The following is a 26359-nucleotide window of genomic DNA, read 5'->3' on the forward strand; positions in this document are numbered from 1 at the left end:
ACGATTTGTTAATGAATATTTGAAACTTTCAGTGAGTATTCATGTAACAGAGGTTTTCAATTAACTAGCGCAAATTAATTTTATAATTAAGATTAATATAATAAACATTTTAGAGAAGGACCTTTCGTGATTGATAGACATGATATATTTACATTCAATTAAGGCGGCAATGGACCTATTTGCTTCATATATGTCGTGCATATATATTCCTTAAGGTATTACCATCCTAATGCATTACCTCAACTTTGAAGAGTATTCAAATAGGCTAGAACTACTGTTAACTACATTGAAAATGAGGGCCGTGGGTTCAATCCCCAGAAGGGTCAACTTTTTTTCTTTCTTTTTTTCTTTTAACATTATTTATGTATCTCTCATGTCCTATTTGGAAAGAAAAACGTGTTTAATTTTGATTATTTTAATTTATATAGGTATTTATTGGCTAAATTATGCTAAATCTAGTAATAAATATGGTACCTGATAATTTCAAAGTGTAATAAAATCAAAACTAGACGGTAAAAGTATTTCATATTTTACAAGATCAACCAATATACTTCTTTCAAAATTTAGGGAAACTTTGAAAACAGGCACTCATTTGGGTAAATTTTAAAGATTTTTTAAATTAGGCTCCCTAAGTAGGAAAATGGTCAGACACGTGGTAAAAATGGATGGGGTAGGGTAACATTTTTATACAGATTTCATAAATTTTAAGTAGAAACCATAGTTTTGCTTATGTGGATTGTGAGCTGAATGGTACTATTTGTTTCTTACCAAAAATTAATAGGAAAAACATTTTTCATTAGAATGTTATTGCAGATTATTTAAAGGTTCCTCATTTCTAATAAAGGGCCCTCATAACATCCTAGCTGGAGTTCAGAAAAGTGGCCATAACTTGATTTTCGTACGGTAAACTTTGTTTAAATTTTGCATACAGGTGTACTTTAAGGTATATATCTGACCCATGATGTCAATTTGTTAGTTCCTTATAGTGCCCATTAGGGTGGTAATACCTTAAATTAAATAAAAAAATTCTCGGCACTTGGCTGTACAATAGTCGAACACTTGTAGAATTTGTTTTCATGTGGTTACCTTAAACTTCGTTCACAAGGTAACAAGTAACAAGATACTGTCATCAAGTAAAATAATGTTAACAATTTAATTCCAGTGATGTCTTTGCTTCATATTGTTCTGTATACAGACAAACAAAAATATTTCCTACATTTTTCCTGGTGTTTTTTTTTAAACATTCGACTATATACGCATTGAGTTGCTATCAAATAACCATTTGAGTCGTGTCACGACAAAACCAACATAATGGGTTTGCGACCAGCATGGATCCAGACCAGCCTGCGCATCCGCGCAGTCTGATCAGGATCCATGCTGTTCGCTTACTAACCCTATTACAAGTAGAGAAACTGATAGTGAACAGCATGGATCCTGATCAGACTGCGCGGATGTTCATGATGATAATATTGTGAAAATTCGTTTAGAGATTTGACGTCATTAAAACGCTATAGTTTGGAAAAAAAGCTTGGGATATATTATGTGCACAAGTATTCTGACAATTGAGTCAGTGAGATATATGTTGTATTACACTGTTTGAATGTTGATAAAACGGAAGATAAGAGATCGGTATCTCAGTCCTAGTTCCATTCATATCATACATTTTTTAATCAGAATTGGTGTTGCTCTTTTTGTACTAATACATCTGTTAGTTAATTAAGATCAGTCTGAATATGCTTATCCGCAAATATTGATGCACAATAAACCCATTTTAGTACCTCAGCAATAACCTATGGTTCTTACTCGAGAAACTGCTGGTAATATATACTCGTACATGTAATTAAAGACTATATGTACCATTAACAGGAGTCCAAAGGTAAGAATCCACGACAAGGAGTAAAAATCTGCTGCATTTATGTCTTGTTTCATTGATAAGTACCTAAGAAGATGAATAAAATACCAAGCATGTGAAAGAATATTAATGAATCAGTAGTTGTAATTTTATCACAGTTTATTGAATGTTACAGTTATTAAGTATATAAATATATGTTAAAAATTGTATACGAGCGTGCGATATAACTTTAATAGCTCACATGAAATCATTCAAGGATAAAATTGGTATGTTAAAGCATTGCTTATAAAAGATAAACAAAAAACGTTAATAAGGCAAAATAAATGAATGCATTTTATCAATATATATTACATACAAAGTTAATACTAATGTACTAAAACGTTCAAGAATTTTATGAAAATTCCAAACACGTTCTCAGCTATAAATAATTCTAAAAAAAGTCCCTTTTACACCCATAAAAGAATGTTTTTTAGTATTATAAACTTTTTTCTACTGATTGTTATTCTGCCGAAGTGTTTTTCTGTTCTGACTCCGCATTATTATTAACTTGTTCCTGCTGTTGATTTTGGTTGGTCACTGCACTCCCTTCATTATTTTCTGCTTCCTCGTCATTGGTTTTTTGTGACTTTTCAGCGGAATTTGACTTTATTTCTGCCGTTGATGCTGGTGCATCTTCGGTCTTTGTTACATTAGATTCAACAGGTGTTTCCGTAGACTCTTCTAAAGCATTATTTGTGCTTTCAACTTTCTTTTCTACATTAGAAGATTCTTCAGTCGTTTCAGCTGTTTCTGGTTGATTATCTATAGCTCCAGACTGTGCCGATCCTTTCACTGGAAGTTCTGAAGATTCTGGCTGTGCGGATTTATCTTCTGTCTTTTCAGATGATTCTTGTTGTGCCGATTCCTCCGCTGGCGTTTCTGATGATCCAGGCTGTGCCAATTCTTCCGCTGGCTGTCCAGACGATTCTGACAGTGCCGATTCTTCAGATGGCTTTTCTGTCGAGTCTGGCTTTGCTGATTCTTCCGCCCGCGGTTCTGCCGATTCTGGTTCTGCCGTAACTTCCGATGACTGTTCTGCCGATTCTGGCTGTGCAGATTCTTCCGCCCGTGGTTCTGCCGATTCTGGTTCTGCCTTAACTTCCGATGACTGTTCTGCCGATTCTGGCTGTGCTGATTCTTCCGCCCGCGGTTCTGCCGATTCTGGTTCTGCCTTAACTTCCGATGACTGTTCTGCCGATTCTGGCTGTGCAGTTTCTTCCGCTGGTGGTTCTGACGATTTAGGTTGTGTCAATACTTCAGCTGACTGTTGTAAAGATTCTGGCTGTGCAGACTCTATTGCTTGCGGTTCTGACGATTCTGGTTGTGCCGATTCTTCCGCCGGCGAATCTGACGATTCAGGTTGCGCCAATTCTTCTGCATGCTTTTCCGATTCTTCTGCCGGCTGATCTGATGACACTGGCTTTGCTGCTTCTTCAGCTGGCTGTTCTAAAGCTTCTGGCTGTGTCGTTTCTTCTGCTGGCTGTTCCGAAGATCCTGCTTGTGCTGTTTCTTCAGCTGGCTTTTCTGATGCTTCTGGCTGAATCGTTTCTTCTGCTGGCTGTTCCGAAGATTCTGCTTGTGCTGACTCTTCAGCTGGCTTTTCTGATTCTTCTGGCTGGGTTGTTTCTTCAGCTGGTTTTTCTGATGCTTCTGGCTGTGCTGTTTCTTCAGCTGGCTGTTCCGAAGATTCTGGCTGTGCTGATTCTTCAGCTGGCTGTTCTGAAGATTCTGGCTGTGCTGTTTCTTCAGCTGGCTGTTCTGAAGATTCTGCTTGTGCCGATTCTTCAGCTGGCTTTTCTGATGCTTCTGGCTGTGCTGTTTCTTCAGCGGGCTGTTCTGAAGATTCTGTCTGTGCTGTTCCTTCAGCTGGCTTTTCTGATGCTTCTGGCTGTATTGTTTCTTCAGCTGGCTGTTCTGAAGGTTCTGGCTGTGCCGATTCTTCAGCTGGCTTTACTGTAGAGTCTGCAGGTACTGATTCCAGAGTTGTTTGTTCTGATGTGTCTTTTTGTCCTGCATTTGCTGATTCCTCAGAATCTTGAAGTTGTGTCGAATCTGCTGTGGTTTCAGCATTAGTTTCTGATTGCTGTGTTGATTGTGCTAATGGCTCTTTTGCAGGTTGTTGTTCTTCATCTTTTTTAGGTTCTACAGACTGCTGTGCCGATTCTTCTGCTGATTGACCGGTAGTTTTAGATAATTCTTCTTGCTGAACTTCTTCACCTGCTTGTTGTTCATTAGCTTTGTCCGATTCCTTAACCGGTGGCGTTACAATTTCTACTTGTGCTGATCCGTCTGCGGGTTGGTCTGTTACATCTGATGTTTGCTCTTCTGTACATTCTGGATTTTGTACCGATTCCACTGCTTTTTGGTCTACAGGTTCTGGCTGTGAAGGTTCTGATCTTTGAACTGACTCGTCAGTTGTTTGTTGACTTACAGGCGCTGCTTCAGTTTGTTCTACAGTTTCTGCTTCTAATGTTTCTACAACGGCCTGCTGCACTACTTGCTCTTTTTGTACTGGTTCTTCGACAGGCGGTTGATCTGCCAGTTCTGTTGGCGCTGATTCCTCTGTGGGTTTTTCTTCCGTCTTTGGTTCTTGTCCAGCAAGCTGGGAATCTTTTGGATGCTCTGTAGCTTCTTGTTCTTGTGACTCTACAGTTTGCTCATCAGTTTCTTGTGGTGGCGTTTCGTTTGTTACCGCAGTCTCTGCTTTTAATTCTTCCTTAGTAGTTTCAATATGTTCTTGAACTGCTATCGACGGTATGTCAGTTGTGCCCTGTTCATCTGAAATATTTTGAGCATTTTCAGTAGTTAATTGTTCTTCCTTTTGTTCAGTTTCAATAGCCTGATGTTCGGCTGATGCATTTTCAACAGCCTGTACAAGATCTGTAACGGCTGCTTGAGCTTCACTTTCGTTTAGATTCTTTGCTGAATCAATAGCAATCTCTACAGCCTCTACGGCAACAGGTGTGCCTGCTCTGCCAGCTTCTCCTTCCATTTTAGGCTGATCAACTCCCTGCTGTTCCATAGCTTGTGTATCTGTCTGGAGGTCAGTTACAGCACTTTCTGATTGTCTTTGAAGTTTCGGATCTTCGTCCTTTTCTTTGATAGATATGGCAGGGGCACTCGCTGTTTGTTCTTCTAAGCTCTTACCAGACGGTTCTGCAATATCTGTAGCGCTCTTTGATTCCTCGGGAGGTGGCGCTGAAAATACAAAAATGTTACTTTTAGTTTTGTGTAATACTTTTTCAAGTACAAATATTTAAAAGCACTTTCCTTAGGTAACATACTAGTAATTGAATATTCATCATCAATCAGTATCTGACCTGCAATAAATCGGAATAAAAATATTGAACCTAACTTCAAAGCAACGCTAAATACATAGCAAAAACTAATTCATACTTTAAATTATGCTCTAACGAATAAAAAAGAATATAACGTTTAACATGGTTTGGTGTATTCAACAGTATCTCATTATTATTCACTTTTTTCTAAATTATAATGATATTATGGTAATGCTTTCATCGTAGTTAGTAAAATTGTAATTACATTATCATGAAATATTTTCTAGTTTGTTATAAAATTTACAACATTCTACAAAACATTAATGATTTACTTCCAGTATGTGATGTAAGCCGATTGCCAACGTTGTTTAAAGATAAGACAATCTTTATTTACTTAAATCGTGTTAAAGATGTTTAAAGTGTACATGTAATTAAAAATTATAGGACCTGAAATGTCAAATTTGCAATCGGAGAGTAAACAAACACAAAATGGTCAATGAGAGAACACGTTTCACGTGCATTTTGACTTTAAGCATTCTAATGCAACAATTATAATATTGCTATGAATTTGAAACACTTGTCAGATCCTGTTGTACATTGTACATAAAGACGTGTATAAAGAGATCATTTATTGCATTATTTCAGCACTCATCTATGCTGAAATCTTTTATCATTGCTATAAATTACACGTTTTTTTAAGAAGACAAATCACTGCTGCATAGGAAATTATGATCATACAAGTACCAATATAATAACTAGTAAATCACTTTTTTTCTTCTTGAAAGTTAGAATCTATTTTAATAAGTTAACAAGGTTAGCTTTTAAAAAAGCTAGTAGCGACTCGCTTCGTAATTTTTTTCAAGGGGTGTGTTTAAATGTAAAAATGACAGTTCTGTTAGCTGAAGAGACTTCAGCGAACATCAAAATAAAAGTGAAGTCAACACTGGCCCGGTGCCCGATGGCCAGTGTATATAAGTTCAGGCCAGTGTAAATTTAAGAAAATTTTGTTAATTATTTAGTAGAATAAATTCAAAACTGGAATTCGGGCCAGTAAATTCAAAATCTTAAACTCATTGACTGAAAGTGACATATAAAGTTCTCTCAGTTTAACCAAGATGAGTATGAGTATATATGAAGGTGCATGTAAACAGATAGAATGAAGAACCTATGTCTATGCACATTTACTATATGGCCTGTTGACCTTGACCACAAAATGTTAGATAGGTAGATTTCATAAAGATGTCTCTTTATACAAAATTAAGTTGTAATACATATATGTTATTTAGTATTGGAATGAGAGGCACAAGTCCTAAAGTAAACACAAGTTGTCAATCAATTCAGCCAGAAAAGCCGGGATCGTATTAAAATGTAATAGATCTCACGGATTGGCCAGTTCAAGTATATAGTTTTCAGAAAAGCTGGGATCGTTTTAAAACATATAGGGATCCCGGGATTTGACCAATTCAAGAAAATAGTCTTTGATTTTTCCAATTAATTAGGCATATAATTATAAGTATTGTGATTTTCGCATTTTAAGTTTGTTAATAAATAGCTCTAAATATATCTATATTCTAAGTTAAATTAATTTAACGTTCATTATATACAATAAAAAAATTAACGTTTAATGGCCTTTCATTACGACAACAATCAACACAAATATAGTTCATTAGGTTTTTCCTCCATATCTTATACGATCCCGGATCCCGGGCGTCCCGGATCCCGGCCAGTAAATACATACACTAAATACCGGAAAGGATAAAATGACCGGAAAAAAGGAAAAATAAAAAATGCACAGAACCAGATGTACACTTATGTTAATTAACCAAACGAAAACTTACTACAGAGAAAACAGGTGAAATCGCTAAATCAGAAGTCAGTGTAAATATGATTTATTGAAAAGAATTCATAAAGACACACATTTTAATCATCATTATATCTTTGCGCTCAAAACAATACTTGCTGATTTTTTAAAAATGGCGTGAAAATTGAAGGTTTTTTGACGCTATGTAAGATTAAATTTGATTGGCTAAATAATTTTGGATCCTAGCCCTGATAGATAAATTTTGTAGAAAGCTGGAAGCCAAGCTTCGATTAAATTTTTGGATAGCTTCGGAGTTTTAGGTTGTTTCTCAGTAAAATCCTACCGTAATACCGGCTCGCCGTGGCGAGCCGGCATAAAACGCAAAATGCTTTTCGATCATGATACATGTATCTACAAGTAGAAATTATTTATGAAGAAAAATACCTTTTCTGAGCCACTGGCCCATTATAAAAAATTCCAAGGTTATAAACAAATGTACTCAAACTAGAAACGTCCAATTTATTTAACCAACCGGCGTCACGTAGGTCCTGAATTTCATCTACACATAAAATCAATGTTACAAAAGCGCTCTTAAAATAAATTGTCTGATAAACTCTATGTTAAGGCTGTCGGCAATCGACAAACGAAGTAATTTATTCAAAGATTGGCAAACAGCCGTAATTGCAAAATAAAGTCATTGTAACGTCTGCTTAGAAATCCAAACATATACATGTATCATGTATTTTAATTTTCCGAGTCCACAAAAAAGAACAGCCATATTAAATCCATATGACACGTCCTAGCTTCGTTTTTTATTGTTTAAGTCCAAAAAGTTCCATATCAAATCGATATTATACTTGAAATATCTTTATCTTTAAAACAATACAAACATATACGATTGACGTTCAAAGTTTTCTTTAATTTAATGTGTTTTCTCCTTAAGAATTATTGGTAGTGTTAAATAAAGAGTTCACTATTCATTGTTTTGAGTACTATACGGGTTCTTTTGGACTCGTACATAGCTGAAAAACTCATATCGGACGAGGCACTATGGGTATTAACAGCTGTGTACTCGTCTATAGAATTCAGCATTGCACTCAAAACGACCTCATAATATTTTATTCTTGCAATTAAGAAAGTATTAAAGATCCTCTATATATATCCGCGCAGCTTGATTATTTTCTAAGCCTTAAGTTTCAAATAATATCAGTATTATAATATATAAATATGATTTTTTAAAATATTGGACGCAATATAGCTTTAGATGTACACACCTTATAAAATGATTATTATCAGAAAGTTGGTGCCGTACTTGTACAGGATATGTGTGGTCATTTCACAGATTATTACTTAAACATGAAAACAGCGGACAGCTGTCACAGAATATACCGGTTATACCCCGATCAATATACCTCATGTTGCATAACAAACATATTTATACATGCATGTTGTACAGAAAAAATGCAACGAGGCGGAATAAAGCTCAAAATTCCTTCACCAAAGAATATATACGTTAAGTATAGATATAATTTAGATTCTTCCAGGAGAATTTTCTAACAGACGTACAGTTGTATGTATTTTGATAAAATGTGCTTAAAGAGAACAACATATGCAGCAGAAAGGAATCTGCATTATTTCCTCTAACTATATCAGTATACCGAACCGTTTTACAAGGGTAAACACTACTAAATGTTACTTTGTTAAGTGTAGTATGACCACAACGACCGGATTAATTTTATACGATCAATCAATGTCAGCCATTGTCTACGCTTCTTGTCTAACTAAATCGTCTAGAACAATTTGGTGACACTGATACTTGTCTTATTTACATTTTAGATCGAAAGAAAACAAACAGTTTAATGTCTACAATACATGTTTAATCTTACGAATTACATCATTCTCGCGGTCAGTGTCCCACAAAAATAAACTTCACACGAAATTATACGACATTTTTTGCGTTTTGTTATTGAAGATTTCTTTCTTGAAAACAAGTTTGAAGTGATGGCTAAGCATTTTAAGATCTGCAAATTTCGAGAAAAGTATTGAAGGACGTGTATACACATGACATAATAATTGATGTATGCGTTAAACGTTCTTAAAAATCAACGTCATAATTATGTAACGCATATTTTCAAATTTTTAATATAGATGTGAACTTTTCATATGAATTTGCCCCTATAAACATATTACTATCGGTGACTTAATGAAAGGCGGCATCAAACAGACAGTCGAATAGCTATAGACTTTACTTATGTTCAGAATATTACCAAATGAGCCGCGCCACGACAAAACCAACATAATGGGTTTGCGACCAGCATGGATCCAGACCAGCCTGCGCATCCGCGCAGTCTGTTAAGGATCCATGCTGTTCGCTTACCAACTCTATTACAAGTAGAGAAACTGATAGCGAACAGCATGGATCCTGACGCGGCTCAAATAAAAACATTACATTAAGTTGCAAAAACAGAGATACAGTTAATATGTTCAATCGCTTTAACAACTTAATGTCTGTTCAGTGCATTTGAATCATTATAATTATGACTTATTGCCGTGAATAACTGGGTAAGTAGATGCACTGAAGTAAAATTAACTGTGTCAATCTACTACTACTAGAGAGGGAGGGGGGAGGTATACCACAAATATTTACAATGTATACGAACATCTGGCAGCGGTGTGCGAGAACACTAATGCATCATGATTAATGCCGACTTGAATAAAGCGTTTCTTTGAATCAGACCTTTGTTTCAGTTAATTGTTTATCACCGTTGTAAACAGGAATAATTTATATAAAAGAGGCTGCATTAAGATGAATGAAAAATGCTTCTGTGTGAATACTGGCTCGGCTCCAGGCTAGGTGTAACAAATATCGCTCTGACTTCACATTCAGGTATGCGTTACACGTGCAATTCATTTACCTCATTCCAACATCTGTCGCGGAATGCACGTTAACTTTACCACAGACTGTCACGTTTGTCTTTGTCTGCCTGACAATTATGACTGATGCTATCACAGCTTCTCGTCAACATTATGTGTTCATCGTTTTGTATGAAATCATTTATAGATATGTTTCAGCGGAACAATAATTAGATGATTCATACACGGAGAGGGGATTGTAATGCTGAGTAACTGAACAAGGTGATGTAAAATATTGGTAGACAAGATAGAAATCTTACATTTTTAATAGCACTGCACTTCTAGAGCCGCTTATTTCTCACAAATCCAATGAATTGCTTATACACGGTCAATACTAGTAATGAAAGTTCATACAATTTCTTTCAACAATGCCCTATTATAAACTTTATACAAAATTCCCAGATAACTAAATACATTACTGTAAAGATAAATGGACAAAAAAGAAGAAGACGCACAGACAGAATGACTTGTTTAAATTAACTAGAACAAATTGATAACGAACATTTAAGTCTCTCACAAAGTTATCTTAATCAAGTCTTTGCTGGAAATCATATCGTTTTTCTTGTACATGAAAAACTGACGGGGAATAGAGAAACAAGTTCAGGACATTTTGTGATTCGTGAAAGATATATACATGTATAAACATAGAAGAACATCATAAGGGTTTCACATGTAGTCAATGTTGACATGATAAAGCGATTTCGAGTTGCATTATACATGTATATTGATCTAATCAATTATCTTTACAGTAAGAGACAATTTGCTGATATTATTTCCACAATAATAGCATATTTACATGAAAAGGAAATTAATAACTTATGTAAAAATGTAAATCGTGTCAAAATTTTGTGGAAAAAAAACGTCATATAAATAATTCATTAGACAAGTACATGTATGACAATTTGAAGAAAAAAACTTTTTGTATATAATATCATAAAAATAAATCTCACCTTTTGGTTTAGAGCGGAATAGCCTCGAAAGAAAGTTCCCCATTTTTGTTGTATTTCAATATTTATATCAACAAAACAAAGATTTGACAAATCGAACTAAATCAAACAAAAATGTTTATCCGAAATTCAAACAAATCTGATCATAATTTGAAATTGTAACCAATTTTTATTCACGATCAGACAGGAAAATGTTCCACGTGTATTTCTAATACAGCCTATCCTCATAATGTAAGAGAAAGTTTTTGTAAGTAACCATGGAAACAGTTTGTTGGTACAGACTCATACATATTATCTTTGTATAACAAATTCCAGATATGAAAGTTATTACAGTACAAAGGGTGCATTTAAAGAACTATTTATACATATATATGCCATTGTTTTCTGTATTATTCAGGTGAGAATCAGAGTATGAATGTATACAATATGTCCCACATACGCCTACTGCCATTTTCTTTTTCAATTTACTTTGTTTCATTTGATAATCATATGTGTGGTATTTGTGAAGATAAACTATGGTGTTGAATTTGTCATGATAGAATTGTTGTGTGATATTTCTAATGATAAACGTCTATGTAGTTTTATCATGTTAAGCTGTTGTGTGGTATTTCTAATGATAATATGTTGTGTGGTATTTCTAATGATAATATGTTGTGTGGTATTTCTAATGATAATATGCTGTGTGGTATTTCTAATGATAATATGTTGTGTGGTATTTCTAATGATAATATGCTGTGTGGTATTTCTAATGATAATATGCTGTGTGGTATTTCTAATGATAATATGCTGTGTGGTATTTCTAATGATAATATGTTGTGTGGTATTTCTAATGATAATATGCTGTGTGGTATTTCTAATGATAATATGCTGTGTGGTATTTCTAATGATTATAATGTTGTGTGGTATTTCTAATGATAATATGTTGTGTGGTATTTCTAATGATAATATGCTGTGTGGTATTTCTAATGATAATATGCTGTGTGGTATTTCTAATGATAATATGTTGTGTGGTATTTCTAATGATAATATGCTGTGTGGTATTTCTAATGATAATATGCTGTGTGGTATTTCTAATGATAATATGATGTGTGGTATTTCTAATGATAATATGATGTGTGGTATTTCTAAAGATAAACAATTGTGTGGTATTTCTTGTGATAAACTATTGTGTGGTATTTCTCAAGATAACGCTGTATGGTATTTATCATTGTAAAGTTTTGTGTGGTATCTAACATAATTATGATAAACGTTTGTATGGTATTTCATGCACATGTCATTGATGATGAACTTAGGTGTGGTATTTCACGTGAAGAACACTGCTTTCAAAGTGCAGTATTTCACATGATGAACATTTATGAGCCAAATAATGACGTCAATGACGTCATAAATGAATTATCTATGCTCCGGTATTTGACTGACCACAAACTTGCACATACAACAATGTTTTGTACAGTGTACACTGACCAATGAAAACCTTGAGATTCGGGACAGATCTGAGGAAAACAGTTGTATAAGATCGAGTTTTTATTCCAATTTTTATTTAATGTATGACCACCCGATAATGGTCATTACAAGGAACTGAAAAATTAACAACATGGTTCAGTTTCATGCCTTAAATGACACCAGAATACACTTTTTTCAAAACTAAAGATTAGATATAAGAAGGGTCCCTTTTCTGGTATACGGTGTCTCTAGAGACATTTGATACTACATCTCTGGTATCTCTAAACATTCTTTAATATCATTCTAATTCACGTTTTCCTATTGATAATTGTTAAGAAACAAATGATAACACCCCGCTACAGCGTTAGAAAACGTCAAATAGGTCAAAACGTTAACTTTAAATATGACAGTTATGATACTTACAACATTATGGTATCTCTATGCATGTTGAACAATATAAAATGTAATTTTACTGATAAGAAATGATATTTGAATAAATATTTAGACTGGAAGAATTTTATCAATTGCCTAGCTGCTGCCAAAATATTTCCAGTACTAAATACATCTTTTAATCAAATAAAACTTGGAATATATGAATGTACTCAGTCTGGGTTTTACATTTATTTTAGAAAATAATCTACAGTCTTCATTACCTTAAAAAGTATTTTTTTAAAAGATGAAAAAAAATCGTTAAACGTTCGTAAATTTACATTTGCATCTTGTTATAAATGAAGATGAAGTCACAAGAAGAATATAAAAATCTAAAAATGATAATAATTAATATTTTGTTGAATTTTAACAAAAGTAACAACATTTCTAGAAAATAAACTCAAATGTGCGATAAGTTTATTGACCGACACAATGAACATTATGCGGTCCTGTGATTATTTGAAATCTCATTACGAGGAAAGATGTAACACGACTGATACTAGTGCTGGCATTCTACAGATAGACGCTATCTGTATCATCGTGCCATAAATGTCTGCTAGCGATTACGCAAGTATGCGAGATATTCGCGTAACATGAAAATACGTACAGGTAACCAGCTTACAAGTTTATTGTTTTTATCGTTCTGGTTAAAAGTACATCCAGGAAAAAACTGTTGGTGATTGATAATAAAAATCGTACATCGAATCAATATATTTTGAATCAGGACATACTTTAACTTATCGCTATGCTGTAGTTCTAGTAACTTGGAAATACATCTCAGAAATCGGTTGAACACTGAGGCTAAATATAAATATGATTTTTAAGGTTGTTGTATACCTTTGCTATGTGTACTTTTGTAGAGATTCATCATAATATAACATTGTAAAGGTATATGTAAAAGTAAAATTCTTAATATTTTTATCATAAATAACCAATGAGCTAACTATTTTTATGACATTATCCGTAAAGGGACGTAACTGATATATATATTTACTCTTGTCGTATACGTAACAACAACAACGCGCATAAAGAGAAAAGTTATGCAGATTTAGCCGAAAATGTTATTATGCTTATGCACTCTGGCTCACATACTTAAAAAGAACCATTTTTTCAGTTAGAATGCAATCATTTTTTATTGACGCCCCTAGCTGTGATGTAACGCTATCACGTCACGTCAAAATATATACGATGTAATACCATTTATACGGAGTCGCAAACGTGACACGGGTATGTGAAAATAAATATCAAATCATTTAGATCCATCATATAAGTAAATTTTGACAGAATAAAAAAAGACATGAGATACACGTATAAAGAGCATAATACGCAAAAAAATATATGTACGATCAAAGTAGAACATAATTTAACTTCGATATGACATCATCTGACGCACTATACATAACGCGCACCTGGGTTCCGTCTTTACAAAAGATTAAGAATTATGATCATTTTTGTTTTGTTTCCGATTTTCTCAATAATCTATGCACATAGTTTTGTGATAACATACTTCAAATGACGTAAGATGGTAAAATTTTATGAAAACAGTTTTTACGAAATGTGCTTTTAAGATATATTCCAAATTTTGATCTCTATCTTAAAGAAAATTAGTCCATAGTGGAAGGTGTATAATACCATGACTAAGTATGATGATAGTATCTGGGACCAAAGGTATAGTTTTGGTCCCAAATAGAATTTAGTATCATACATGACAACAAAGAAAGAAAGAATTATATACGAATGTTGTTAAGTATGAATTAAATTATTTATATATAGCAAGATAATATATTGTTCAAGAACTAAATAATATAATTTATCATAGAATTGTTCATACCCGATCACTTGGTGCTCTTACAACACATATTTTATAAGGATGTCAAAATGATGAATTTCTCTTGGGGTTTCTTTTTATCAATATTCGAAACACTTAAGGAAAATAAGCGCATCAATATTTTTATCTAAATATTTTTATAATTTGTACTGCTATTCCTAAAAGTATTATACCTATAGGTAAGCATGTTTGGACTCAAATTAACATGTTTTAGCCTTTACACTATTAGACGTAACAACGTGTGTTCGCCTTATATCAAAGATGAGAGCTGTATGAGACAATAAAATCGATATTAGGATAACATTATATTTTTTTTGTGATTTCAACGTGTCATACTCTGTTGATATGGCTTTTTATTATTAATGTACAAATCAAATCAAATACAATCACTTACTTAATCTTCGATTGTATCAGTAAAATTGATAGGTTATGATTTAGAATAGGCTTAAATCATTTACAACATCAAACTCTCTCACAGAAATGACACTGAATTTAACTAAAATTGCGTATTCAAGTCTCAGCTATAACGAACGTGTTGGAGTGAACAGTAAAACTATTACAAAATGTACTTGACAAGATGAACATAATGGTATGAATTTCGGGGTCAATCGACCTTATGAGTTTCGAAGTTTTCCAAATTCAATGCGAAACTTACTTTTAATTTTGACGTTTTTTTTAAGACACGGGCCTTAGCAACAAGGTTTACGAATCGCACGGCTTTAATTTCAATAAAAGTCTTGCCAAAACCAACGCAAAGTTAGGGGGCATAACAACACAGTTTCAGAGTAGTGTTAAAACAAGGTGTTTTAATACAAAAAAAAATTGACATGTATGCTTTTGCTTGTAAGAAGTCACTTAGAATAGAGGGCGAAGCATAAACAATGTTTTTACTTTTCGCCATTGATCTTGCTTTAAATTTAAGGCATTTTTATCTTACAAAGAATACCAGTTATGCATGCATATCTTGATACAGAACTCTAAACTGGTATCTTCCTACCAGAAATGTTCTAAATTGGGTCTGCCAACTTTCTGCCCTGGACAGGAAGTGGTATTTCTTATCAAGGTTATGATAATTGCGCAGACATACAACATCTTGTGTATTTTGATACTATTAATAACAGTTTATCTACCATCTTAATGTTTCCAAAACTGTTTCAATACATAAATTTCATGATATTTTCATGAGGTCTTATCAACCGCTGATAAAGCGATTTCTTGCGATGATAAGAACTAGAAGTGTTGGATTTTAACGATGAGTCACGTGATTGATTGCTTAAGAAGAAAAAAAACACTTTGTACACTTTGATCTTTAAACAATATTGCGTGTACCATACTTGCAATATTTATCATGCAATAACGGACCGTTTTATGGGCAAATTAACCTGTCCTCTTCAAACTTTGATACGTTTACGTTATAACAGAATAAACACGATTATTTACAATAATTCACCTAATACCTTTAGAACACATAAACACTCAATGTCACTTATACATTGTTATGCCATTATAGTAAAATTAGGTTTACTACGAAATGATGAAATATTTTGAAGGTAAATATATAACTTAACGCGGTTAATATATTCAGAGTAAAATGAATCCATGATAACAGACCGAGACGCTACGTAAATTTAATATGGTTGTTGTTTTACATAATGTATGTAAAATAAACAAAATGTGTACGTAACAACCCAATAATTATTAACGCTTTCATGTGATTTAGTAAGATTCAAACTTCAAACTTTTATTTCCATCTTAGGTTACATCAAGCAAACAACATAAGTATCATTTTATAATAAATACAGTGATAATATTAAAGATTTAACTTTTTTTTAAGTACTTGTAAAATTAACAATCGTTGTTCCTTTTCAATACGTTTTTAATCTAAAAATAAATGACAAATTCTGAGCTGAGAGACAAACCATTGCAAAGCGCAGACACGGAATTATCTTGTTTTCTTTTTTTCTAAAGTGTGTGTGTTATATTGTCTTGTTTTCTTTTTACTAATTTATATTTGTATTCGCCTTACTAATTGAAGTGTTACACATCATTACATGTATTGTCATTTATTTGTTATATGTAAAATCATATTCATAAATTGCATACAAGCATACAAAGAGCAATAAATTACTAATAAACTACGTATGATGCAGGAAGAAATGGCCAAGAAGACCTGCAAACATTTTAATTGAAGCAACGCTAGAAAAGATAAGTTTGATTATTTGAAAAAACGCGGGTCAATCTTGCTTCAATCGATATAAAAGCTGGGAAACAATTTCATCTGCCGTTAATTACAAACATTAAAACATTTTTTTATATATTATTATTGAATATTGTACACAATAGCTTCAGTGTTGACGCGTCATTTCCGTCTTTAGAAATAATTAAGTTAAGAAAATGAATTTCTTTGTAAAGTTTAAGCATATACATCTTATAATTATGAATGTAAAATTTTGTAATTAATACTGAGCAAAAACGACTGAAATAATGAAATTATACATACGAATTTCTAAGTAGAGCTGTACATGTATTTAAATATATCCTGTCATTCACATAATTTTGTATTCTTTAACTTCTTAACATGTATACTACAATGTATGTAATATTGAAGTATGTACTTTTTAAAGAAAGAAGCAAGCACTTGCACTCTTATAATTGTTTAGAATACCAAGTATGGCTGGATATGTAGAGGGAAGGAGTGGGGGGGGGGGGGGGGGGTGGGTCATAAGTAAAATGTACTCAAATTATTAATTATCAAGGTATATTTGTCAGTAACAAGAAACATTTCGAATGTTAAATCAAGATATATCTTAAAGTCCACAACATAGGCGTTAAGAATTCATGAAATGCTACATTCAGTATAACAACAAAAAAGCAACATTATTGCGATGGTAACGAATTATGACATTACGATCTCTTTATTTGTAAATAAAAACGCGCAAAGTGTTGAATGTGATCATTTTATAATGTAATATATCCTGTCAAATGTCACAACTAATGATTAAGTTTTTTTCTCCCAAACATTTAGATGCGCAATTTAAGCATGCATTATAATTACAAAAACATAAAAAATCTTACCTAAATTTCGAATGTATATTTGTTTCACAAAATTCTTTTGTTACAAGAAATTTCGAAGAATAAACACAATTTCAATGTCTATAACTGAAAAAGTTATCGCTATTTAAACTTGGAGCCTGTTAATCACCGCGTATTAAACTGACAGTTACAGCGTAATTTCGGACGCAAATTCGGTTACAGTTACGCTCAGCATACTGATCCGTTTTAAAGTGATTTGCTGATTGACTTATTGGTGGGAAGGTTTGTTTATAAAGTAGTATTCGTTTAGTCTCTCGCCAGTTGGTAAAAAGTATGGCTGATGCATAATACTATAATGACGTAATAATTGCTGATTATTAACAGGCAAATGAGTAGAATACTTTGCGGCGTCGTACTTGACCAATTTAATCTTATGAACACTACCCTATAATAAATAGCAATTTTTTTCACAAAATAAAACTACCAAAGCTTCAAAAATGTGACGCATGGCAAATACAATGTACGTGCACAATTTATATGATTAATTCGACCATTGTTGTTCTTATATGTTCGGTAGGAAACTTATAGTCCTGTCATAAATCAGTTGTTGAATTTAGCAATTTGACAGTTTCTTATTTTCATGGAAATACTAAAATTAAAATGCGCAGCTGTATTGGGAAATGCTATGTAAATATAAATGTAAAGGCATTTCCTTATTTTTGCCTAACATTTAACACTTTTAACACTTTAATGAATGAAACGGTTTAAGACTTGGTGAGTCATTCATTTCTAAAAACACGTTAGGGTAATTCAAGTACAATTTACAACGAGGAAATAATCACGACCTGGGCTACCATCTATAAAAATACATTAAGAAAGAAAATGTCGTAACGTTATCTCGTCTAGTTCAGAAAATAAGGTTAGTAAAGCACTGTTTTAAACCCAGTGTATATTTTCTTTTTCTGTTTTGCAGGGGACTCATTGATAAACAAAATTTGATAAAAGAGTGCAAGGCCAATTCATAAATTAACGATTTCAGCTGATCAAATATCTAGTATTTACACTGTTCATTGCAAAACATTAGTTAACATACATACTTTATCTGTAAAAAGTCGATTTTATCTACACATAGTCGTTTTTACTCTCTTAAATACTGCCACTCTGTCCTGCCCGACTTCTTGCTGACGTGCAATATTGCCCGTTTTTATAAATCGTTGACGACTGACTGAACCTATATTTTCCCAACTCTGTTTTGAAAGTCAGTGGCAACATTGCCAAAATATTTACACAGAACGCTTAAAAATGAAGCAAACGAGACAGTAGTGGTTATTACAGTCTATATGGACGGACACATCTGCAGACGTTTCGCAGTTCTATATTGAAGGTGTTACATAAAAGAGAGTTATTGGTGTATAATAAACCAGCATCTCATGATCGATAATTGTTATATTGTATAACGAAAAACAACAAACAACAACACACCAACAACAAACAAACTCACAAACACAATCATATGTTGCACACATTCGGTGATATACCGATCAGTCAAACTATTATCGTCTGATGTCACTTTAGCCTGGCATAAAAGTTCTTGTTTAATAAAAAAAAAGTCAGTGTACATTTCGGAAAGAGGCCTGCGCAACAAGAGAATCATGTAGACGTACAGGAGAAATCCTATGTTTTAAGGGACAATGAATTGCTGTTTTTATATCATTTGTTTAGGGATGATATCAGAACCGTCACTTAAGTGCTCCTTCCGTAAGAATAAGAAGCCTAAAATAGCAACAGAATTAGCATGCTTACCCGCAGCAGAAGCAAGAATGGCATCTGCGTGTTCAGCATCAGAATCATTCCTTGGTGGAATTGTATATATATCAGGATATTTCTTCTTCAGCAGTTGTTTTAAATAGGAATATTCGGGTAAAGCCTTCCGTTCAGCTATAAAGAATATGGTTAGCATGATTACATATATATGTTAAATATCTAAACAAAATTGATATTACAGTAATATATCAGTAATCTGCAAGTTCTTGTCGGATTTTTGTAATGTTAAGGTGATGGGAAGCTAAATTTATTGATACGAGTATTATTTTAGATATCGGCGTAGAATTATGAATTCATTGTGAACTATATAACTGGATTTTTTTTCAATTATGATTTATTTTGTTCTGTACCTTCTTCTTCTATCAGTTTTTCTTCAAGATATTTTGCAGCAAATTCAAACAAGTTCGATGGATTTTCTCTAACAATCACGCGACCTAGTCTTTGCAGCAATATCTGAAATCTGGCCGGCAATTTTCGTCTCCACTGTCGCTCCGTCGACGTCATTGTAACCACCTAACCTCAAGATACCTTAAAACATTTTATATTGATGTGTATATAAAGTAACATCTGTTACATCTGTAACATTAAAATAATAATTTGACAAGTATATTTAGCTAGATCTTGAAATCAATATTCTTTTTCCATTGCGAGCTACGTGCGATGATTAAATAGTCTGGTCTGTCACATAGCTATTCTGTAGAATATTATGTCCAGAAGAACATGAACTTTTGTCAAAAATAGCTGTAAAATTAAGTCCTATTTAAAAATTCCCATCCCTACAGTATAGTTGTTTTTTATATAAGGATGGTGGTTTTTTTTTTCAATTGGACTTTACTGAGCACTTATATTGACAGAATTTCAACTTCCTGTTGTGTACCACCGTAGTGAACGTGTTACAGTATCGCGTTTTTCGGTTACAGTATAGTATTTTCAAGATGGTGGAATATTTATGGGAAGAGAGGTAGGTGATTTTTTTCAGGTCCATACTACTAGTAGTTTAGTTTCTAAAAGATGTTTTTGTGCTTTGCTTGTAAGGAACAGAATCCGGTATCTAGTCATATATTTCTTAAGATCTTGCACCGCAGATTTATCTCTATGTTGTCTCATAAATGTGCAGATTTGACGGTTTAAAAATTTGAATCGAGAGACCAACGCATTTTTCTCCCATTCCGACATTATTTAAGCATGCCTAGATAAAGTAAATCTACAAAACGTTAGTTATTTGTGTTTAGAAACGTTTATACAAGTAAATGACCAGTTGAACCTATTTTCCTGTTGGTAAAATGCGTTTGAAAAAATAAACAATGTTACAGTATAGAGCGAGGTTAATTTTGAAGGGTTACAGCATAGACCTAGCGACTTTGATCCAATTTTGTTACAGTTTATACACAGATTTCGGTTACAGTTTAGATACTTGCCAAATTTCAAACAAAGTTCGTGTATCCATTATTTTTTATGAAATAACTCATACCTTTCTATTTAATACATTCTTGAAAGGTTGTATTACTTTTTTTCTTCAGCAGAAAAGTTAGTTTGTTATTTTTCTTACTTTAAGTTTCAGATTGAGACTTTTTGCAGAATAAGTAATGTGCTAAGTAAGGACTGTTTTCACGACAACAACAGTAACTTTTATCGAATTGTATTGAGAGAAGAAAGATTATTGCTTGATTTCATTACACATTATAATAATGCCTATTAGTAATAAAATAGAGAAAAAAGCATCCTTAACAGAAGTCCAACACGGAAAACATGAAAATGTTGCAGGCTCAGTTTGATTAAACCTGTAAATAATATTTTCGTTTTTGATTCAGGTATATTTGAAACACCAAAAGAAGTTAGTGACCATTTTGGAACATATATTTTTCTAAAAATCGATTTTGATTAAAATAAACCATTCAAAAGACGTGTTTGGAATTATAAAAAAGCTGATTTTTCAAAACTTAATAATCTTATCCGCAATACTGATTGGTCAGATATAAAAAATGAAAATATAGATCAAGCTTGTGACTTTTTTACCGATAAATTCTTAGAACTTGCAAAACAGTGTATTCCTACATATATGGCGTTGATAAGACCTAAGGATAAACCCTGGTTCAATTCAGAAATTCGCAGAAAATCGCGCCAAAGAGATAGACAGTTTCACAAAGCATTAAATTCTAATAGATCATCAGACTGGGTAATATATAAACAATTAAGAAATACAGTAAATAATATGAAAAAAACATGCAAAAGAAATATTTTATAATAATCTCGAATTTTCCCTAAATGACTTAAATTCTTCGAATCCGCGTAAATATTGGCATACAATTAAAATGCTTGTCAAGGAAAACTCGTCGAATACTGAAAGTATACCACCTTTAAAATGTAACACAAGTAACAATAATTATTCAATGACAGATTTTGAAAAAGCTAATACGCTTAATGATTTTTTTGTTTCCATTTCAGACCTTGACGAATCAAATATTGATCTTCCAGACTTTTCCTTAAGAACAGAAGCGATTCTTGAAAATTTTACAATAAGTGAACAGGAAATTACAGATATTTTGGCAAATTTATTCGTAAACAAAGCATCCGGGCCTGACAAAATTAGTCATAAAATGTTAAAAGAAACATCTAAAACACTGTGTAAACCACTCTCTTTGCTTTATAACCGTTCTTTATCAGAGAAAATATATCCGTCTAGTTGGAAATTAGCACATGTAATGCCTCTTTTTAAAAAAGGTGACAAAGATATACCGTCAAACTACAGGCCTATTTCTCTTATCAGTTGCACCGGCAAAGTTATGGAACGTATCGTTTTTAAACATATTTTTAACTATCTTCATGAAAATGCTTTAATATTTCAAAATCAATCAGGTTTTCTGCCAGGTCATTCAACTGTTTTTCATCTTATAGATATATATGATCAAATTTGTAAAGCTTTAGACAAAAAAGAATCAACATGTATGGTTTTCTGTGATATATCAAAAGCGTTTGACAGAGTTTGGCATAAGGGTTTAATTTTCAAATTAAGACAGTACGGAATTTCAGGTGATTTAATTCTTTGGCTAGAAAATTATTTAATGAATAGAAATCAGAAAGTTTTTGTTGGGACTTCTTTTTCTATTTTACGGTACCTTCATGGCGGTGTCCCTCAAGGCTCGGTTCTTGGGCCTCTTTTGTTTTTAATTTACGTTAATGATATTGCCGATTCCCTTTTAAGTATAACACGACTTTTTGCAGATGATAGTTCTTTAGCTGTGTCTACAAATAATATTAGTACGATGGAATATAAACTCAATCATGATCTCAATATGTTAAATAAATGGTCTAAACAATGGTTAGTTAATTTTAATCCTTCTAAAACCGAGGTTATGTTCTTTTCGTTTTGTAATAGAGATCGCCCACAATTATACTTTGATAATGTTCAATTAAACTTTGTAGAGCACCAAAAACACCTCGGCGTAACTTTTAGTCAGGATGGATCATGGCACGAACATATTACTACTATAGTTTCTTCGGCATCTAAAATTTTAGGTTCGATGAAAATTATAAAGTTCAAAGAAGTACACTCAATAATATATATATTTCATACTTACGTCCTCGTCTTTAATATGCTTCATTTTTATGGGATAACTGTACCCAGTACGAGAAAGATATTTTAGAAAAAATGCAATATGAAGCGGCTAGAATTGTCACCGGTTTAACAAGATCAGTGTCCATGCAAAAATTATTAAAAGAAATAGGTTGGGTATCTTTGGCAGAAAGAAGAAAAATTCAAAAACTTGTTTTAGTATACAAAGTAAAAACATAATTTTACTTCCTTATATTTATCACAGTTATTTCCCCCTTTAGTAGAAAATGCAAATGAAAACCAGTATAATTTAAGAAATAACATCAATTATGTTACTATGACAAGGAGGACCGAAATATACTCAAAATCAGTTATACCGTCATCAATACAGCTTTGGAATGAATTATCAATAAATATTAGAGAATCTGACTCGTTAGCAAACTTTAAAAAGAAAACTGAAAGAAATTTATAAACCTCCCATTGTTCCGTCTTATTTTATAAACGGTGAGCGCTCACCAACAGTTATACCATACACCTCTTAGGAATAATTGCAGTAATTTAAACTCGGGACTTGTATATAACAATCATATTACACAAAACCCAGCTTGTGAATGCGGTGCTTTAATAGAGGACGCTGAACATTTTTTTATTTCAATGCAAAAAATTTAATCATCAGAGGATAGAACTTTTAAGAAATACAAGAGAATTTCATCCTCTCAGTACGCAAAAGTTACTTTTTGGTATAAATACTTTAACTAATTCTCTAAACATGCTTTTATTTCATCATGTTCATCGGTTTATTAAAGAAACGAAAAGGTATATATAGTTTAACAACATTTGATCTTCTTTTATACTTTGTTTTTATGGTTCTAAACAAATTGTTAGACTATTGTCAACTGTCAAAATTCATAGTAAAACTGTTGTAGGGGGTAGGCGACGTGTTGTTTTTTTTTCATATATCAGAAAATATATTTATTTACAATTTCTTTTTTCTGATTATTTTTTCTTAGATTTCAACTTGATTAATCATACTTTACATATGTCTTTTTCACATCTATTTTTAAATAACATTGCAGTCAGTATTTCATGGGAGGGCCCCCGATAATGTTGTTATAACTTTTGGCCCAACCCTTTTGTATATTTACATTAATGTATTTATGTGTGATTGTGAAAATTTATGTTTGTATGTATATATATACAATAAAATATGTTTAAACTAAAATTAAACCTGTTCAAGGACGGTAGTGGTAACTGTAAGCTACCGTCCACGCCTCCTATCACCGGCTTCAGCAGAATTCACATTAAACATGAACTGGTACACTTTAGATTTTTTATCATCTGTGGATGTGTCCATATGGCGGTTATCATGAAACCTTCAATGTGACACGTTATTGCCATTCTATGAAAAGCGGCATATTACTCCCAGGTTAAAAATTGCGTGTGCCCTAAACGAGAATACAATGAGTGAAACTAAATAAAATGAAATTTTGAAAGGGGATCGGAGGCTATGAAGCCTGCATACCATGGATAAGCTGTCAAAAGACACAATTAACAAGCAGGCAATACCCTAAGAATTATTAAACAGTATTTAAGTGAGCAATACTGCAACCTTAAATTTTATTTTAAGTTGGAATTTCCATCTACCATAATGTATTTTGTACGTATTTAAAAGGGTTTGTTACGTTTGGCTTTCTTGGATTTTAAGTTTCAACGACACTGAGGTCATGTGAAAACATTCCTGCTTTAGTGTAAAGAAAGACCCCAGATACCATTTATGAAACATTTCAGACACGAGCGGGCACCTGACTAGAACAACCGACCTTCCGTAAATCAGCTTGATAGATTCCTCACATACAAAGAATCCAAAGTCATGATCGGATTTCAACTACAGCAGTAAATGAAAGATGATTTGAAGTCGACGGCCTTATACCGACTCTGCCACTATTATATACCTCCATCAGGCTCACTAGAGAAGATTTTGTAATTGTCTGACCTTAATTTATACTCTATAACTTTCAATATTATTTATTTTCTTTTTCAGAAACATGACAACTGCTATACAGGATGTCTGAAATAAAAAAAAACGACTTTTAATTTAATAATGACAAAATAATCGTAACTTCAACAAAGAAGCATTCGAAATAACGCCATGATCATGATTTGATTTAAATGCTTTTGGTTCGAGATGAGAAGGGTCTTTAAACATTGCCTTTTTTCAAAATCTATGTTTTGGGTTTTCGTATCCCCGATTGCAACCGAAACCATTTGAACAACTTAATTGGTAGAAAGTCATGTATAAAAAAAACAAGAATAAAGATCAACAGGCAAAGGCAACGTTCACAGGACGCGGCCCCCGACACACTAAAATTTTTTATCACATTTAGTCAAGTAGTTACTGAGCGGATGAGATTGCACACACATGTGTACGACAGACGGACGAATAGCCATCGGGCCAATAAGCTCACAGAGATTTAAAAGTCTAAGTAACATTCATACATTTTACCTCGTATATAGAAAATATCGAAGTCTAAACTGTAACCGAAATCTGGGTATAAACTGTAACAATATCGGATAAAATCGCTAGGTCTATGCTGTAACCCTGCACAAATTACCTCGCTCTATACTGTAACATTGTTTATTTTTTCAAACGCATTTTACCAACAGGAAAATAGGTTCAACTGGTCATTTACTTTTATAGACGTTTCCTTACATAAAGATCTAACGTTTTGCAGATTTACTTTTTCTAGGCATGCATAAATAATGTCGAAATTGGAGAAAAATGCGTTGGTCTCTCGATTCAAATTTTCAAACTGTCAAATCTGCATATTTATGAGACAATATAGCGATAAATTTGCGGTGCAGAGTCTGAAGAAATATATGACTAGATACCGGATTCTGTTCCTTACAAGCAAAGCACAAAAACATATTTTAGAAACTAAACTACTTGTAGTATGGACCGGAATAAAAATCTCCTACCTGTCCTCCCAACAAATAATCCTCCATCTTTAAAATTCTATACTGTAACCGGAAAACGCGAAACTGTAACACGTTCCCTACGGTGTTGTGTACAGTACAGTAGAGCTAAGTACTAAATTATTCGGCATGATCTAGTAGATGTACAATTGTATAATAATAGCATCATAAAACAATAAAAAGAAAAGTAATAGTATGAAAATATTGTTATACGTACCTAAATATACTTAAATATAATAGAGTATTGCAGTCTGACATAAATATGTTGATCAAGTTAATTGTTTACATCGTTGTTGCGATGAAACAGACCGTGAAAAAACGGATATTACGTCACAATTTGGCTGAAGCATAATTAATTAAATAATTTTTAATGTTGTACTTCATTCGTACTAGTTTAAAAGATGAAAGGACCTAACCATTTTATAAATTCTAAATTTTAAAGTTAA

General features: G+C 32.8%; 1 protein-coding gene across 4 annotated transcripts; it reads right to left on the minus strand.

The window, feature by feature from the left end:
• Nucleotides 1-1993: 1993 nt before the first annotated feature.
• On the minus strand, nucleotides 1994-26242 carry LOC132757024 (fibrous sheath CABYR-binding protein-like). Of its 4 annotated transcripts, XM_060748203.1 has the most exons (4): nucleotides 26131-26242; nucleotides 19738-19915; nucleotides 19367-19501; nucleotides 1994-5089 (listed from the first exon to the last, which is right to left on the minus strand). In XM_060748203.1, exons 2-4 carry the CDS (start codon nucleotides 19889-19891, stop codon nucleotides 2352-2354), a joined length of 3027 nt encoding a protein of 1008 aa, XP_060604186.1. In that variant the 5' UTR covers nucleotides 19892-19915; nucleotides 26131-26242; the 3' UTR covers nucleotides 1994-2351. The 4 variants fall into 4 exon arrangements, with proteins under 4 accessions (XP_060604186.1, XP_060604189.1, XP_060604187.1 ...); XM_060748206.1 differs by lacking the exons at nucleotides 19367-19501; nucleotides 19738-19915; nucleotides 26131-26242 and adding an exon at nucleotides 17606-17766; XM_060748204.1 differs by lacking the exons at nucleotides 19367-19501; nucleotides 19738-19915; nucleotides 26131-26242 and adding an exon at nucleotides 10834-11058.
• Nucleotides 26243-26359: the final 117 nt, after the last annotated feature.

The sequence above is a fragment of the Ruditapes philippinarum genome, unplaced genomic scaffold (assembly GCF_026571515.1).
Source record: "Ruditapes philippinarum isolate M1 unplaced genomic scaffold, ASM2657151v2 ctg114_1_1_1_1, whole genome shotgun sequence".
NCBI lineage: Eukaryota > Metazoa > Mollusca > Bivalvia > Venerida > Veneridae > Ruditapes > Ruditapes philippinarum.